Source organism: Poeciliopsis prolifica, unplaced genomic scaffold (assembly GCF_027474105.1).
Source record: "Poeciliopsis prolifica strain line A6 unplaced genomic scaffold, Auburn_PproV2 SCAFFOLD018, whole genome shotgun sequence".
NCBI lineage: Eukaryota > Metazoa > Chordata > Actinopteri > Cyprinodontiformes > Poeciliidae > Poeciliopsis > Poeciliopsis prolifica.
The window spans coordinates 6,475,136-6,492,363 of record NW_026562393.1 but is presented as its reverse complement, the minus strand read 5'-3'; the positions used below and the strand labels follow the sequence as shown (position 1 = coordinate 6,492,363).

At 39.8% G+C, this 17,228-nt stretch overlaps 1 protein-coding gene across 7 annotated transcripts in view; it reads right to left on the bottom strand.

Annotated features, from left to right (window-relative positions):
* ptprea (protein tyrosine phosphatase receptor type Ea) overlaps window positions 1-17,228 on the bottom strand; it is a 62,540-nt gene that overhangs the window by 15,789 nt on the left and 29,523 nt on the right. For all 7 annotated transcript variants that reach the window (XM_055042821.1, XM_055042819.1, XM_055042824.1 and 4 more), the window contains 2 exons: window positions 15,354-15,579; window positions 820-909 (listed from right to left, as the gene is read on the bottom strand). In XM_055042821.1, the coding sequence (XP_054898796.1) occupies window positions 820-904 (85 nt within the window). In that variant the 5' untranslated portion in view covers window positions 905-909; window positions 15,354-15,579. The remainder of the gene's footprint in view (window positions 1-819; window positions 910-15,353; window positions 15,580-17,228) is intronic.

The window sequence follows — 17,228 nt, the reverse complement described above, 5'->3', positions numbered from 1 at the left end:
ATGTAAAATAAACCAGACTTTTACATACATCAAGTAAAAACCTGAATTTTCTTTTTTATACAGCCACAAATGCATCTCCAATTAATTTAAATGTATCAGTGGACATCATCAACTGGGCTTTCCTTCGTTGTTAATTATTCTGCATGTAATCTTCAAATTTTGAAGACATCAAGAAATAAATCTCTGGGATATTCTCATTATTGTGTCATTTAGCAAATATAAATAATGCTGGTAGTTCTAGCTGAACTAATATAAGGAGAAGTCTGATTTGACTTTAAATGTGATGAAAAAGGGTGCGTGTGTATTTTATTTAGTTTATGTAAATTTCTGGTTTCAACTCTATAGAAGTTGTACTTGTTAAGAAGAATTTCTGATTATATACCTATTTAATCGTTTAATCTATTGAGATCGACCTGTGTTAAGGTACATTGTATGACTTGATCTAATAAATACTTGGAGCAGCAAAGTGGCTGCTGTTTTCTTTCATGGCCACAGAGCCAGTTTAATAACAGGTCTCAGCAGTATTTTGTCAACACAGATATGCATCAGCTTGGACAGAAAATTAGAGACTCTCAAAAAGAAGACAAGACCACCAGTCAGCTATCTGTCCTCAGCATAAAAGTTCACAATAATCTTTAAATTACTAACTGCTGCTACGAGCTTAATTGTGATCTGGTAAATACAAAGCTGAAGGCTGTTATCAAGCAGATGCAATCACAGCACAAAACCGATAATACTATCTCTGAGAAATGTGATGACTGCAGTAAGCATTAATGGGATATTACGTTGAAGTGGAGTGGCCCTTGCCATTGTTCTTACCTTTTGAGTTGGTGTCATTGGCAGTGGTATTGGAATAGGAATAGGGTATTGTTGTGGTTGCTACCAAAAACAGAAGGGGGACCATTGTGCCTGCAGGAAAACAAAATGAGGGCGGCTATTAAATTTAGTTCCAGACATGTCTGAGATCAAGATTCATGAGAAAGTGACTATTGCATAGTACCACTATTCATTGGACACAAAAGCTTTTGACAGATCTGAGATGTATTTCTTTAATCGTGAGCTGCTTTCAGGAATGTGCTCAGGAATGTGCAAAGTTCACGAGAACCACAATGGAACAGCACACAAATCCTGGTCATTCATTAGCCCTGTCAGGGGAAAATGTATAGCTGTAATACCACAAATGTCCACATGATGGCAGAAGACTTCAACAATTTTGTTGCAAGATATCAGAACCTCTTTAAGCCCATTGAGAAAAATATGTCTTTATGGAGAACAAGTAGGGGGAAAAAACACCTTTTTAACATAAAATTTTTGAATAATTTCAAAATAAATGCAGTTTCTGTGTTAAATTTACAGGCAATGCTGAATGTAACACCTTAAGGTAACAGTATTTGAATGTATCATCAACCTCAGGAAACAGAACTTCCACTTCCACTAAATTCCAATGATGTAGCTGATACCAGCTGCTTTCGTCCAGCTATTTCTGTAACAAGGCCAAGACAAAGAATAAGGGATTTCCAGGCACTGCATGTGTAGGTTTAGGAACAATGCATACACATTTACACATCCCTGAATCAGTAAAAACACAAAAAGTCCAACAATCTTGCAGTGAATGTTTAGATTGAATGGAAAGGCAGGTTATAGAAGTTTCATTTTTTTGACCAGTCTTGACCACACTGTTTGAAGAGTGGCAGACTGGAGAGGTGGTCACAGTCTAGAAGAAAGAAGACCGAAAAGTGCGTTTTCAACTGTCAACCTATCAGACTTCTTGCTCTGGAGCATTGGAAATTAGTCACTCAGTGCAGCATCTGTCCTCACTGTGCAACGGTAAATTCTTTACACAAGTGGAGTTGTTGAGGTAACTGTGGGAGGTTGGAAGTTTTGTGAATATGGCTTGTCCCTATGATTGTTTTACTGGAAGCATTTCAGCAAGGGGTCTTGTGGTTCCTTTGAAGGGCCACCCAGCCCTTGTGTAACCAACACTAAAGCTGCATCTACGTTTGAGTTTGTAGTGAACTTTGCAAGTTCTGTTTGTCATTTGGAGGTGTTCCAGATGCCTTTCGTTGGGAAGAGACCGAGAGGCAGACCCAGAACTAGATGGAGAGACTTCATTAATCTGACCTGGGAAACCAAGACATCCCATAGAATCAGCAAGAGTGTATTAATGAGGGGAGGGATGTCAAAGTTCCTGCACCAGGTCCTAATATCAGATAAGTAGAGATGAATGGATGATTAGTTTAAGCAACTATTATTTTTAAATTTGATATTTTATATTGACTATCGACTTTTTTTTTTTTTTTTTTTTTTTTTTTTTTTACAGACGTATTTATTACTTAAGATGGAGTAGCTTTCAACAAATAAGCAATTTACCCTTGGGGATCAATAAAGTATATTCTATTCTATTCTGAAACCTTGTTATTATCTCAGCCTAGTAGTTGCTATTAAATTGAGCATTTTTACTCTAACACAAGGCCAACACAGATCTAATGAAACAGCAGAGCAACTTCTTCTTCCCCACACTTGCAGGTATGTGAGTGGTACTTTGCAGCCAGCTGCAGAGAAAACAAGCTGCCTAAGCCAAGTACAGAGTCAATGAAGACACTGTTGAAGGCTCCACGCTGTGCCGCAGTGTCCTGTATTACGTCCAGGCAGGACACCGGAGGAATGTGGGGGCGGCAGAGCAGAGAGACTCTTTCTGCAGCAGGGAGAGCGGGAGCAGAAGGTCCCGGTCAATAATATTTCCTGGAGCGATTAATAAACCCAGACATGTCAAGCCTATGCTCCATGAAAAAGACTGATAAGGGAATTCTAATGAGGGATGAGCCCTCCACAGTTCTTCTGAACCTTTAACAAACCCCCTTGTTATGGTTTTCTTTATAAATGTCACAAGCTTGGAGGAGGAGGCAGGTATTGAGCTGAGTAGGTGAATCTTTGAGACAGGACTGTGTAAAGGGTGTCTGTGAATGAACCTTTGACAGCACAAACTACTATACACATAATGTTATGTATTCTTTTTCAGTTTTTGTTTGTATTTATGAGGACATGCAGCACAGTGCTCCAAGCAAGCCCTTTGGCTAAATCGTGTGGTTAAGTGGTTCTGCCTCCTGGCGCTCTCATTCCTTTCTTTCAGCTCTAGAAATATCACTGTCATATTTCAGCCTGCAGTCCAGCTGTGTGGCTCAACTCCTCCAGGCTGTTCTGCTCCCCGTTTCATTTTTGGTATGGTTCTAAAGTACAGTTGCCAGACCTGCACATTTCCCTGAAAATGCCATATCATCCACTCTTCACCACACATAGCCTTTTAACTCTCAGTACCCAGTCTTCACCTCTCCTGACTCAACATAAACCAGTCTGGACCATGAGTCTCAGATTTGACTAATAGTCACTCTTTAGCTTGAGTCCAGCAGCTATCATTGCATTGTGTGTGCTCTCATCTATGCATTGTCCTCTTTCCATTTAGCACTCAGCAGCCAGTCACCAACCATTAGGCCAGTCATAATGAAAATGGGTCATGTGAGATAACAGCTCGGGGGAAGTTCTGGGGTATCCTTATTTCCCAGCATAAGACATTTGCAATGGGAAAGGGTATTTTCTTGGCCTTCTAGGCAGCCTCCTAACTCCCATCCAGCCAGACATTAGTGAAGCATGGAGTTAGTAGCTTCGTGATATACTGGTAAGTCTCATCCTAAGATGCAACACTTGGCTGTAGAGGCAAGACTTGCAACTACAGCAGCAAGAGAACTCCACTGCATTCTTTGCATGGTCGATAATACCGTTCATAGGAATATTTAAGCTGGTGTACATGTGCAACTCAAATTATATAATCAAAAAGTTCAATTAGTACTTCAACTCAAAAAGTTAAACTGATGTGAGAAATAGATTCATTATCTGCTGAAAGAATGTGATGCTTGGAGTGTTTTTTCAACAGCTGTACAGACCTGTTGCATTCAAGCTGCAGCCAGAAAAACATGCAGCTTCCCTTGGTCTCTGAGCAACCAGTTACAAGCCTGGACACAATTTGGAAGTGCGTGTTGTATTCCCTGGATCTGAGCCCTATTTGTGCCAAAACCTACCCAACTACCCTGCATACCAATCTACAAGCGCAAGAGATCTTTACTTATTATAACACATTTTCACTGTGAAACTGCATTCATTTGCATCAATACCTGCTTATGTCACAATAAAAACTCTAACTTTGAACAAGTATACGGTATGCACTGCATGACATACAGCTCTCTACTGATTATACCCCGACTTTTCTGAATACCTGCACATCACACAGCAGACAAACAATACGTTACATACGTAGAGCTTTGAGTGAATCACATTTCCCCATAAAACAGAAAATAAAGGTAGGCGACTGCTAGGCTTGTTTTCATATGTTGTGTAAAGTCTTAAAAAAGCAATGCAAAAACTCTGACTCACTCACTGTGACTCTAGTCGTAAATCAAAATGTTTTTTCCTGGCAGTGATTTATTTGGTAGGATGGGACATTCCTCTCACTGTGTTTCACTGCTTTCTCATTCTTTCAGTCCTGGCTTAAAAAAACAACATAATGATACGCTGGCAATTCTCTAACTCAGTCTCAGTAATAAGCAGAAGAGCCAAGCCATCAGAAAGAAACTTGTTACATTTAGAAGATAATACAGGGAAATTGCCTGTGTTTGCCTCTGACAGGAAGCATGATGTCCTCTGCTTGGTCAGATCCACTGAGAACTGTTTCTATGGGCACATTTTCTCCGTCCTTTTGCATTCATCAGCTGTGGAATCTGAAAAATGGTCCATGGGTGTATGTAAGGTGGGACCGTGTGAGGCGGACAGGAGATACATGAAGTCCTCAAAGCAAAAGGACTGTCTACCCTCTGAGCGACAAGGTTTTGACATCTGCACGATGGCTTAAAAGAAAATTTGCTGTCCTTCTGTGCAGTTTCTCACCGTTGTGCTAAAAATCTGTCTGTAGCCGTTTTTATTACCCTCTAAAATTGTCTCTGAGCAAGACACATTTCCATCTATCAAACCATAACCCCCATCTAGGTACCATCAAACAACATCTACGATGATTTTCAGCAAATACAACGCGTTTTAAATGACATATTTTTAAAGTTTATCTTTTTGTATAACCAGTAAAGCCATCAGAAAATATCTTAAGCAGTAGAATAACAAACAACACTTTACCTAAATCCCATCTTCACTGTAGTTGTGGATGACAGCTTTACTTTTTTTTACTAAACATTATGTCATTATTATTGCATCCCAGGTATCTTGTAACCATGAAGCAAAATGATTATGTAATGTTATCACAATTTGTGACAATTTTAAGCTTTTTTGTGGTTACACTAAATTTATGTATCGTTCTTTTTTTCCTTTTAAAGGGGACAATTAAAATTAGGAGGAAAGTATTTCAGGTCAATAATATGTAAGGAAAAAATGGGCTGAATTCAACTTAAAAATTTCTTGCTTTGGTTTGCGCAACTTGTAAATTGTTTGTCTAATGAGAGAAAGAGCTATGGAGATACAAGCAAGTAGTTTCAAACACAATTCTGTAAATTTGTGAGCTGAGCGACCTCAAGCTATTTTTACATCGAGGTTATCTGTGTTTTTAGATTTTAGATACTGTTAATTCCCTCAAACAGCCCACAACGGAGAGACAGTGCAAACCTCAAGTTGTTATTTATTTGACATCATGTTTTATTTCCACAACATGGATTTGTGCTTCAATATTCAGCTGATACGTTTCCCAGCCTTAGAGGAGCGTCAGTGTTTAAACCTTGACTGGGTTGGAGTCGGCTATTTAAAGGACAGTGCTCTACATTCACAGTCTCTGAGTGAGGAGTTGATGCTGGGGCGCTGTCCATCTGTTCAGACAGATGTGCAACTGCTTTTAATGCAATCCAGCCTAGTGGGACAAGGTGTTCAGCACTGGCCATACGAGTGTAATCCATCCATTTCCTCTGATCCTGCTTTAGGGGCAGCATCCATAATCTACGTTCCAGATGTATGGCTGTATGATCCAAGTAAACAGATTTGGTCAAATGAGCCCACCGAAGACTGATTTCCTCACCTCACACAGCCTGTTCATTACAACATTTTTGAATCCATTTTAATTTACACCTCAGAATTGTTTAAATGTGCGCACTATTGTTCCTCTCAATGTGTTCCCATGGTAACTCGGCCTGCAACGCTGCCACCAACGTGGCACCTGAAGGATGTCGAACACAAAAAAGGCTCAGAACAGAGAGACACAGTGCAAACCTCAAAACCTGATGTTATTTCAGGCTTTTGTCGAAGTGAAAAGCTCCCACAAGAGAGAGATGTGTTTTTTTTTTTTTTATAAAGCATTTAAAGGTTAGATACTCTGAACCTAATTCATTTCCACAGAAAGGAGATGCACAGATGCATCTCAATAAGTTAGAATATCATCCAGTTCTCTATACTGTTTTAGTTATTTAAACACTATGGATTTATTGTATAACTGAAATAAATCAACTTGTCTAAATTTATTAAAATAAACTTGCATTTACTTTATATATGTCTGACAAACTTAATGAATGAACATGTTCTTAAATTTACATTCATTATGGTAAAAATCTGTTCTTATGTAAAGTTAATTTAAACCCTCCTTTAGTCTCCGGGGGGGATTTTAAACTGAACCACAGGTTCCCATGAAGTAAAGATAGAGCAGTCCCATTTACTGGTAGACTTGTGTATACAAGTCTACCAGTAAATGGGTAGACAATTAGGTTAATGTAATATCATTGTGTTTAGAGCATAAGAATAAAACAAATCAGTCTGTGATGCATAAGCTTGTTGCATAAGCTGAGGAGGGAGCAGCTGGCTTTGGTGACTCGATTGTGTTCGTAGGAAAGGTCGGCTCAACCTACAGTGACGTTCAGACTGCAATTTATTTTATTTGCTCACATACAGAAAACGCTGTGAGGATACTGTGGAAAGTGATGCCTAAAGTTGCATACTCCAGATTGCTACAAGCAATTTGGGTGGAGAGGAAAAGCAATAAAAAGCAGAATTCAGTATTTAGTTGATCTACAATCAACTCAGACAGACTTGTGCTTTAATATTCAGCTGATATTTGATCACAAGAGTGACCATTTCTGGAAAACCTGTTCATAAATAAGAATGTCATTAAGTATATACAGAAGAAACAACTCTACAAATAGTAAAGTGAACAAAAAAAAAATGTTTTTTTAAAGACATTCTTTTCCCTGACAGTTTCAATAAAGACATACTTCAATTTAATTGGAAAAATTGAGAGTGAGAACATAATATAAAGTAAAGAGTAAAAACCAGAAATTTTCTCCAAAATTCCTAAGTAGTCAGGGAAGGTTTTTCTTCATCAATGGAGAAGTTTGGAAAAATATTTGCATTTCCAGGGTATGAAGCCTTGCTTTATCACAAACAGTGCCTGGTGCATTTTTGCTACTTTTTACTGCTTTTTCTTTGAAGCAACTGAAGCCGGGTAGAGTAGCCAGAAATAAAGATTCACAGATACTTGTCTCTTCACAGATGCTTGCCATTTTATCAGCCAACTTTGCAGTGCTTCACACCTACAGCATCATTTCTCCACAACAACTGCAGAACTGCTCCCTTGCCGTTACCGCCCCCTCCTGTGATACCAGCATCGTCATTAATCAATTCTTGCCTACTTCCCAGGGCGCCGAGACGCTGTGGCAGTGGTAATGACCTCGGAGACCAGCCAGTACCGCTCCACAGTGTCAGCCCTCAACCTCTGTGTGAACAAATAAAGCATTTCCCCTGGAGATCGAAGCCAGAAATAAATTTGAGCTCATGTTCCGCAGGCACATAAATGCAGAGGAATATGTAGAGCAAAATATCGGTTTGCTGCGAGGATGCTGCAACGTCATTTTGATGGAAATGTGGCAGCTTCTGTCTGACTCCGAAAGCTATTAGAGCAGCGCTCACTGTAAAAACAGTATTTATCTGTTGCGAATTAGTTAAAAGAGAGTACAAAATGACAGGCGATTACTGGTAATCCTCTTAAAACATTTTAGTCATAACATTTAAAAGCAGGTCTTACTTACATGTAACTTAATATCTGTAGTTTTTATAGGGTGAGGAACGTACAGCCACACTTCACAAACTGCCTGAAACCTGCCTGATGCTTGCAAACGCTAAAAGAACATTTAGTCTAAATTAGTCTGTTTCTGCATAAATGAGCTCACCATAATGGCATGCCAGGTGAAATATTCACACAAAGCCAGGTGTCTATGTGAGGGGGAAACAGAGACCCTCTGTCCTGTGAGGGGTCTCATCATGTCCTCCCATTCATCTTCCTCCCCTCCTGACACTTTTGGGACTCACCTCGTCCCCTTTTTCAATTATTCTGAGTCGGAGCAATTATTCCAGAGCCATCGATAGTTGGGCTAATGCGTGGCAGCTTGGTTTAAAATGACTGAGCCACGGTCTGACACTTCTCATTATCGCTCCGCTTCACTACAAGCCGATACTGTGTGAAGATGTTAACAGTGATGGGACTAAAAGAGGATGAACATTCACAGAAATCCCTGAAGTCTGTCAACAAAGCGACACTTGCTGCTCACTTAGGAAGATATTTAAAGAAAAATTCAACCTTGTCCTGAGTGAGAAAACCAGTTATTTCAGTTCATAAGCATTTGTTAAGCCTGGCTTTTAATGCTAAAATTAGATTGAAACCATTTGTAGGCAAACATCATCTGCCTAAGGCAGCACAATGCTGACAACAACATAATTTACTGCACATGCATACAGTTCAGTCCCAGAAATTATGCTGTCATGCATCACTTGATCTGAAAGGTGTGTTACAAAGAGATTAATGGCCTGCATAGGTGATATTAGCATGAAGCCAGCTTTCAATGACACAGAGGTGACTTCCATTTAACCTGGGTAACTTTTGCAGAAGAGAGTGTTCAGAATTTTAAACTGTAGTCGACAATAACTGCTGCATTCTGATGTTTGTATCTGATGTATCACTTAAAGTAAATCATCGGTAGTGTATTTTAGAAATAGCAAAATAAAAACGTATACATGATTTTGTAAATACGGTTTTAACAAGTGTATCAAATACCTCTGAATGTCTGCAGCCCATAATAATTATTTGGACTAAAAACTGAAACTGCCAAAACAAGTTACAAAATTGAGCTGAAACATCTCTGTTTGTTTTTATTTTTGGACAGAACTATTGAGAACCATTGTAGATGTTCCTAAATGCCACATGCAGCTCAGGCGCCGCATGTTGCATATCTCTAAAACAGACCTTCATGTGACAGACTTAACATTGAAGACATGATGGCGCTTTATGACATTTGATATTTATAGTATTCTCTCTGAGGAATGCACCTCAGATGGATTAGAAGGTGGTGGCGGTCAGACAGAGGGAGCTTTCCAGCTGCAAGGTGTTCAACCTCTCCAACTCAACTCTGCCAAGACCTCAGGCAGTCTTACAAATAGACTTAATTGTCATGTTATTCGCTCTTTGTTGATCGAAAGTCATTAAACGACACTTCTAGCTGTTCAAAACTTCACTACCTTACACTTTATTTTAGACTTTGCTACACACTTTAGAATGAGGGCAGCACAACAGAAATGATGGAATTGGGATATTAATAATGAATATTCGAATGATGATGTAAAACTATGAGAAACCAACAGTTTGTCATGGTTAGCCAACTCTTTTGTAATGATGCAACAAGTCGAACTCACAAACTAGAAAACCCTATCAAGCTCTCTGTAACACTACAGATATTGATTTAGTTCGTCCTTAGTGTTTGTTTTCATGCAGTGTTAACTACCCAGGAGCCACATGCTCTCTTATTATAGACTAAACCATCTGCCCTATAGCAAACACATCACTGCATGTCTAAATGAATTGTCTCTGAACTGTTTGCGATACATTTTATGGTGGGCAAATTCAAGAAAAGATCAGAAAATACTGTAATTTTCACCAAACAAGAGCTAATGAGATGTTCTCTGAGGGTAACAACCGAGCGTACTGTCTCCCTGGAGTACGGATGGCTCTTCCTCATGTTTACCAAGCACAGAAATAACAGGCAATGGAGAAACCCTGTGGGACAAACAAACCCACTTCAGTCAAGTAAATTTAAATTAACTGCTGTGTCAGTGCCTGTAATCATGATAATCCACAAGTTTTTGTTTTTTTTTCTCTCCTTTTGGCATGAAATCGATTTCACGTCAGCACTAAGGCCAGGGTTAAACAGACCTGACTCTGGGAGAAAACAAAGTGTTGTGGGATCTGCGGGAGGAAGACAAGATCTATCACCCAAAATATCCTTTCATTCCCTAAGAGAAGGGGCGGGGAGGGCAGGCGTGGAGAAAGGAGCGATAAGCACCGCTGTGGGAGAACAAAAAGCCACTTGATTCTGGGGGAGGAAAAGAGAGCAGAATGGATAAGAGTCCATGCTGTGAGGATGACAAGCCTGCCTCTGCTGCTCTGCAGACAGGTCTGCTTCGTGCAGACACGGGCTGTAAATCCCTTCTCCTTAAACAGTGGGTCTTCTGGTTCATGACGCGCCTCCAGTTTGCAGGAGAAGCAGGACTTCGCTGCTGAACGGCTCCAGTTGCCATAGCAAAACTGGCCCTTCACAGTAGCGGTTATTCATCTTCGGGAATAACAGCTCCTTTATGCTCGCTTATCACACTCGAGGCAACAGCAGGTTGGGGAAACAACCGGAAAACAAAAACAACTCTCGTTCTGGCGGATGGTTCAGATTGAAGAGGAGGGGCAGCAGCAGTCACAAGCATTCCTTGTAGAAAAGGATGGAAGTGAAAGCACAGTAATTATGTCACATAAACCCAGGCCGCGGACCTCAACCTTGCACATTTTTTCACAGTCCACTTTTTGATTACATTATGAGCTGCACTTCGTTGATTAACATTGTGTAACCCTGTCGTCCAGGCTTTGTCCTACTTCAATAGGAACATGAGTCATTCAGTGGGACCATGGGCATCACAGTGAGTCTCATTGTCCTCCTCGCAAAGTAGGCTTGCTACATGGATGAAAAAGAAAACCCCTCTCACTCCACATGCACACCATAAGACAAGCAAGTGACTGGTCGGAGTCAAAGGAGACTAGTAAAAAGAAAGACAGGAAGCGCTACATCCACAGAAATCTCTGCCTGAACAGTCAGGGGAAGATCTTTGCTTTGCTGAAATCAAAGACCTAGAGAGGGAGAGGAAGTTGTGTCAAAACCTACGAGGACAGAAAGGCAGAGAAGACCTAAAATTGAAATATATCTGAACATTTTTTCTTGATAAAATATCAGGAAAAATGTGTTTTAATACATACCCTTAAAAATAAAAATCCAACGCTGGGACCAAAACTATGTTTTAAGAAAACCAAAGTTGCCACTGAGTATTAGACCTAAATAAGGCAGCACACAAACCTCAGTCACACATAGATCAGTGTTTAGTCTGTATTTAACACCAGGGCCAGCCAGTAGCTTAGCCAGTACAGGCAAATGCTAAAGGTGCCAAGAGTCTAGTGTGTGGCATAAAAAGGGGCAAGAAAAAAAATTACAATTGTGTTTTTAATCTATTAGGTTATGTAATTTCCTAAATAAAGAAAAACTATGCTAATTTAGCTTGCAAAAAATATTAGATAAAATATCTAAAAATAATGCTTCCCCGCCTCCTGCTCTAGTAGCTGGTTTGTTCCTGCAGCCTGCGCGCCCTCCTCTCACTGCTCTGTTGCTGCTCACTGACAATTGATAATTTGAATAATTGCACAACATTTTTAAAGCGTTCCATTTTTTAACACATAATTCTGGTTGTCATCAGCATAGAATGAAAATGGAAGCAATGTTTTCTGAAAATATGACCCAGAGGTAGACAGGAAAAAAGAAGGGGGCCTAAAACAAAGGCCTGAGGAACACCACAGGCAAAACATTTGTGCAGCAGCAATATTTTCTTAACATTTATTAGAGCTTAGTAATTTTTTTTTCTTATTTTTACAATTATTATTCTTATTTTGACAATTATCATTAGGAAATATGTATATAAATGAAGAATAAATATGTAAAAAAAACTGCACAAGTAAAATTGTTGCTGCAATTGCAGAAAAAAACCTTCTGAAAAGTGGATCTTAAATGCCAAAATGTTCTCAATCTTTATTAAAGTTCAAGATTCTCCACAGCTGACATTTGCCAGGTCTGATCTAGGTCACATTTTGCATAAAATCTACGTTAAGGATTGAGCACCTGCTCTATCTTTTTTTATTTATGTGTGTGTTTTTGCCGTGTAAGCACATACTGTCCTCCATCTGCTGTTTGATGAAGACCGTTTCCTTCCATCTACAGCCGGCCTTCCTGTGTTGCTCCCTTCCAGAAGGGAAATAGGAGCAAAAGGCAGCCACACAGTCCAGACAAACAAACTGGATACGACAGATCCAGACACAACTGACCTCCAACGACTTATCCACACAAATAGAGTATTCTCCTTCTTTCTCTATGTTCTGATTATGGCTTCTGTTTTGTATGTTTTCATCTTCACTTCCCTTTCGCCCTTGTCTCATGGTCACGCACCTCCGCTTATCACTAAGTGGCTTTCTGGAGACGAAGTATTGTGAATGCATATTAATCAAGACTATTTTAAATACTAGGGAAGCATTTTAAATGGGATTTCTATTAATTCAAGGACAAATTCACAAAGTAAGAATAAAAGTCAAAGGCTTCATATCTTTGGTTTGTTATTCTAATTTATAGTTTGGTGCTGAGAAATACTGCTCATTGTTTTTGAAAGTTGCCGTTCCAATGTAAGATTAGCTGTGACTGGATTTGATAAAACACGGATAACCAATGTCACCAGGCTCTCAAAATCATTGAAAACACAACCCTGGACCTCAAGTAATCTGTATTTCTGTGCCTCTCCACTTGTCCTCCAGACGCTGATTTCTAAAGAAATGCATAATGTACATTCATCTGAGAAAGGCACTTCTTTCAACCACACTTTTTCCTCTTCCACTAAGCTTTGCATTAATATGCTAGACTACAGCAATCTTACCAAATCCAGTGCAATCCAATCCTGTTTACGTTCACATGCATTCAAAAACAAGTGGCTGCCAAAGCATTTGGTCAGCTGTCCTTAGACACCGCAAAGGAGAGGAAGGATGAAGCTAATCCAAGAGAAGGCATGAAGTGAGACCATAAGGACATTTAAAAACAAAACAATAAAATAAAATCAATTCTGTTGCACAGAGGGAGCCAATGAAGAGCAGCCAACAGAGGAGAAATGTTTTCTTGCCTGTGTGATCAAACTAAAAGACAAGAAGCTGCATTTTAGAGAAGCTGAAGGCAAGACAGGGCAGCATGGTTGACCCTGAAATAGACCACACCGCAATACTCAAGGTGTAATGTAATAAAAGTGTGATGTTTTTAAAGCCCTGTCTGGACAAAATGGTCTTGATTTTGGCAACTTGTCAGAGTTGGAAAAAACCTGCTTTTCCAAAAAGCTTGTTTTTCCAACAGATTTGACGTTTGTGTCTTATATCTAACGTTGTTCTCTAATTTCATCCTCAGATTTGTAGCAGTGGATATCAATAGAGTCTAAGAGACAAAATTCATATGGTGGAGAAAAACTTGGGACAAAAGCGTGATAAAAACGTGATAAGACCTCAGTCTCATCACTAAAGCACAACAACTGAGGGGCATCCAAGTTTTGATTTCCTTTAGGCATTGTAACAACAGATGAACAGATTCAGTCTCATGTTTTTTTTTTCACAGGAAAGTAGATTTGGCAGTCATTAGCATAACAACGCAATACAATTCAAAAAATGTCCTCAAAGCGGAACCCAAGAGTGGGTGATGGAGAGAGAGAAAAACAGAGGCCCAAGCATGGAGCCCTGAGGCCCCACCCAGCAAAAAGACACTAAAAATGATAAACTTATTGATACTAATACAACAACATCTCTCAGTCAGGTAAGACCGAAACCACTCCAAGGTTGGATCTTTATTACCAACACTATGATCAAGATGAGAAATAAAAATGCCATGATGGTCTGTGTCAAAGGGACCTGATTTATAGATATACTTTAAGGCCCTGGGGATTACGCTTGTACTGCTATCAAGAACAATCAAGACAGAAGATCCTATGACATTTATATCATCTTTTAATAGACAAGGAGAATAGCTGCAATGGAGGAACCAGAAAGTGTCGTCTGATATGGCGACTAGGTGAAATTGCTTCTCAAAAATATTTGTTTTTCAGTTTTTACAGTGTTCTCATCGCGATCTTTTAATATGTCAAAAAAAAAACTGAAGCCTGTCTGTCCACCTGCGCTCAGCTTTCCTGGAGGCCCGTCTGGCAGAATGAGTGACATCTTTCAGCTTGGGCCGACGTGTCAGTTTGGGACGCCTGGGTTTTAATGGAGCCACCGTGTAACACGACAAGATACAAGCTGACAGAGGCTCCGTCAACTTTCCAGAGTCAAAACACACGGGGTAAAAGTTTATGTCATTAAAAACATATGAGAACCGATCGGCAGTGAAAAGGTATGTCTGTCAGCCAGAACTGAATCAAAACAGGACCACAAATGTTGAATAAAATGTGATTATCCTAAATGCAAACCTTGCCAAAAACTTCAGGGCAAGTTGAAAACACCTGAAAGTACGACAGAATATGTGGAAGCTGAAAAAGAAAGAGGGATAGTCACAACACTAACAAATTGCTCATCGTTTCCCAAAGTATGTTGACAAGATGACTCAAGCGATAAATTCAGGCCTGAAGTGGCAGGAGTAGGAAATTATGTTGAATACGTGTTATGTTTTCTGAAGACCTGCCTAAAAAAAATAATAATTCAATGAGAGACTGGAGGAAAAGGCTCAGAGTCTCTGTTTGCTCTATCTGAAAACAGTCGAACAAGAAATGTTTAATTTATTAAGGCTGAAACTTCAAACAGAATCAATAAAACACACACACACAAAAAAAATATCCAAATGCTAATCAGATTTATTTATTTTTTGTTCCCCCAAACTCCCTTGCCTTCAAAACCACAAATAAAGCATGTGAATCGCTGCATCTTTAAAGTATAAAGTTGACTTCTACAAAGTGCTCTAAGTTGTTTGGACCTGACTGTCATTTGTGTTTCACGGCCCTGTTCAACTTCCTGTTTAATGGTCTTTTTTTTTGGTCAGAGCTGAGAATATTCAAAAAGAGGAAGTCCATTTAAGAGAAACCATGCCGTCAACTTATGACAAACTTCTCTCTGAGTGCAGAGAAAAGCTGGTGCCTTGTAACACTCACTAAAACGAGTCAAATTCTCATGAATTTTAAACTTGATCACAATAGAAATTTGATCCAGTTGCTATGTGTGTAGAGTTCTGCATTACCTGAATGAGAGTTGATTCAGAGCGTGCCGACTCTCAGATCCATATTAACAGCTCCCATGGTCCTCATCTAATCCAGGGGTCACATTGCTCTCCTGTTCTCAAGCGTGAATTTATCCAGAAGCTGGAAGCCGGTGTCCTGTAGTGGATCTCACTGGGTTAACCTGGTCTGAACCAGCGAGGGTTTTCCAGGAAACAGCACTGGATGCCTTCAGGAGATGCTCGCCTCCTTTAAGAGAGAAAGAACAGAGCACGTTAGCCAATTAACAAGACAGCAGAGCAGACAGATGAGAAGACATGATGTAAGATGCAGTTCCTGTCTGTGGAGAGTGAAGAACGGCACATGAAAAGCAGAAGAGCAGGCGGTGAAAACACGGCTTCTGTAACGAGAGAACTGAAAAAAGGAAAAACTGTATACCAAAAAATTGATGTTCTATACAACGCATCATAATGGCACAATGAATTATTAAAAATGTTTTCTACCTTTTAATGTGATAAACTCTATGTAGAACCACTTGGTAATAGACATGGAACCACGAGGATACCTTCAACTAGAGAGGTTTTACCCAACAGGTGATAATTGAATGCTGAAATTGAAACAATGGATGCTTCAACAATATATAAATTTCCGGGTTACTCAGTTTATCTGAGGAAATCGTTTAGAAATTATGTTTTATGGGAGCCACAGAACATTCATAATAAAACAGATGAGCAAAATGAAGCTGTAGCACAAGATAAAGAAACAAGAAATAAAGAAAGTTATACTTTTGGTTTGATAATACTGGCGAAATCAGTACTTGTCAAAAAGTGAGGGGTGCCCTCCAGTCAGTAGGTGGCAGCAGTGTTCAAACTAATCAACAAGCTGCCTGTTCCAGCCAGCAGAAGTAGCTTCACAGCCCTGTTGTAAACGGAGCGCGGGTGTTTTGAAATATATCTTCCATCATTAAGGAGATTTGGAGAAGTTTGACAGTGAAAAGGAAAATGGCAGCAGAGGTCAGGAAAGCAAGTATGACGGAGTCTTATGGCCACGCTAAGAGATTTTTATTTTCATAAACAAGAATATGGTCATAATATTACAGGTAAAGATGCAATATTGCCGGAAAAAAGTAGCTAATTATTATGATCCCTATGGGGGGCTTGACAGAATATAAATGCCTGAAAAATAAATCAGTTCTTTAAAGATCAAGCTCTAAAAAGAAACACATCACTTGATGAACCAGGCTGCTCTGGATACCAACAAAAATAAAGTCCAGGAAAACAGCACCCCCCTCCTGTTAATAAATCTGACAGATTTGCAACATAATACAAAGCCTCCTCTTCTCTATTTGTCAGCAAATTTACTATAATCCATGATTTTTTCCCCTCCTCTTGGTATTTTACTCTGTGCAATAAAAAACTGGTACAAAGACGGTGCATTAGCTGCAGCAGAGGTTGCAGTTTAGTGCCATCTAATAAATAAACCCTTTGCTGAACCACCGGGGAGCAAAGAAGGAGGGTAAGAAGGGGAAGAGGGAGTGCGATGAAATGGGGACACAGAGCGCGATTCATCTACCTGGGAAGGCCAAGCGGCCCACGTATCTGGAGCCTCTCTGTCAGCTGTGTGAAAAATACGGCAATTACCTTTTTTTCTTAAAGATTGCAGCAAAAACTCAAAGCTGAATGCTTGTGGACGTTTCCAGAGTTTCAAGGTTTTCCCCTCAGCAATGTGATGCATGCCTTGTGGTTGCGATGGTGACCGGATCGTCAGGCTGGGCACACGGAAAGATGCATGTATGTGTTTATCTCTCTTTCCTGTTTCTCTTTTCTAGGCCGCCCCGATAAACTAATGGACACATCTCCAGCAGCCCTCCCCACTTCCACCCGCTCGCCCACAGGAAA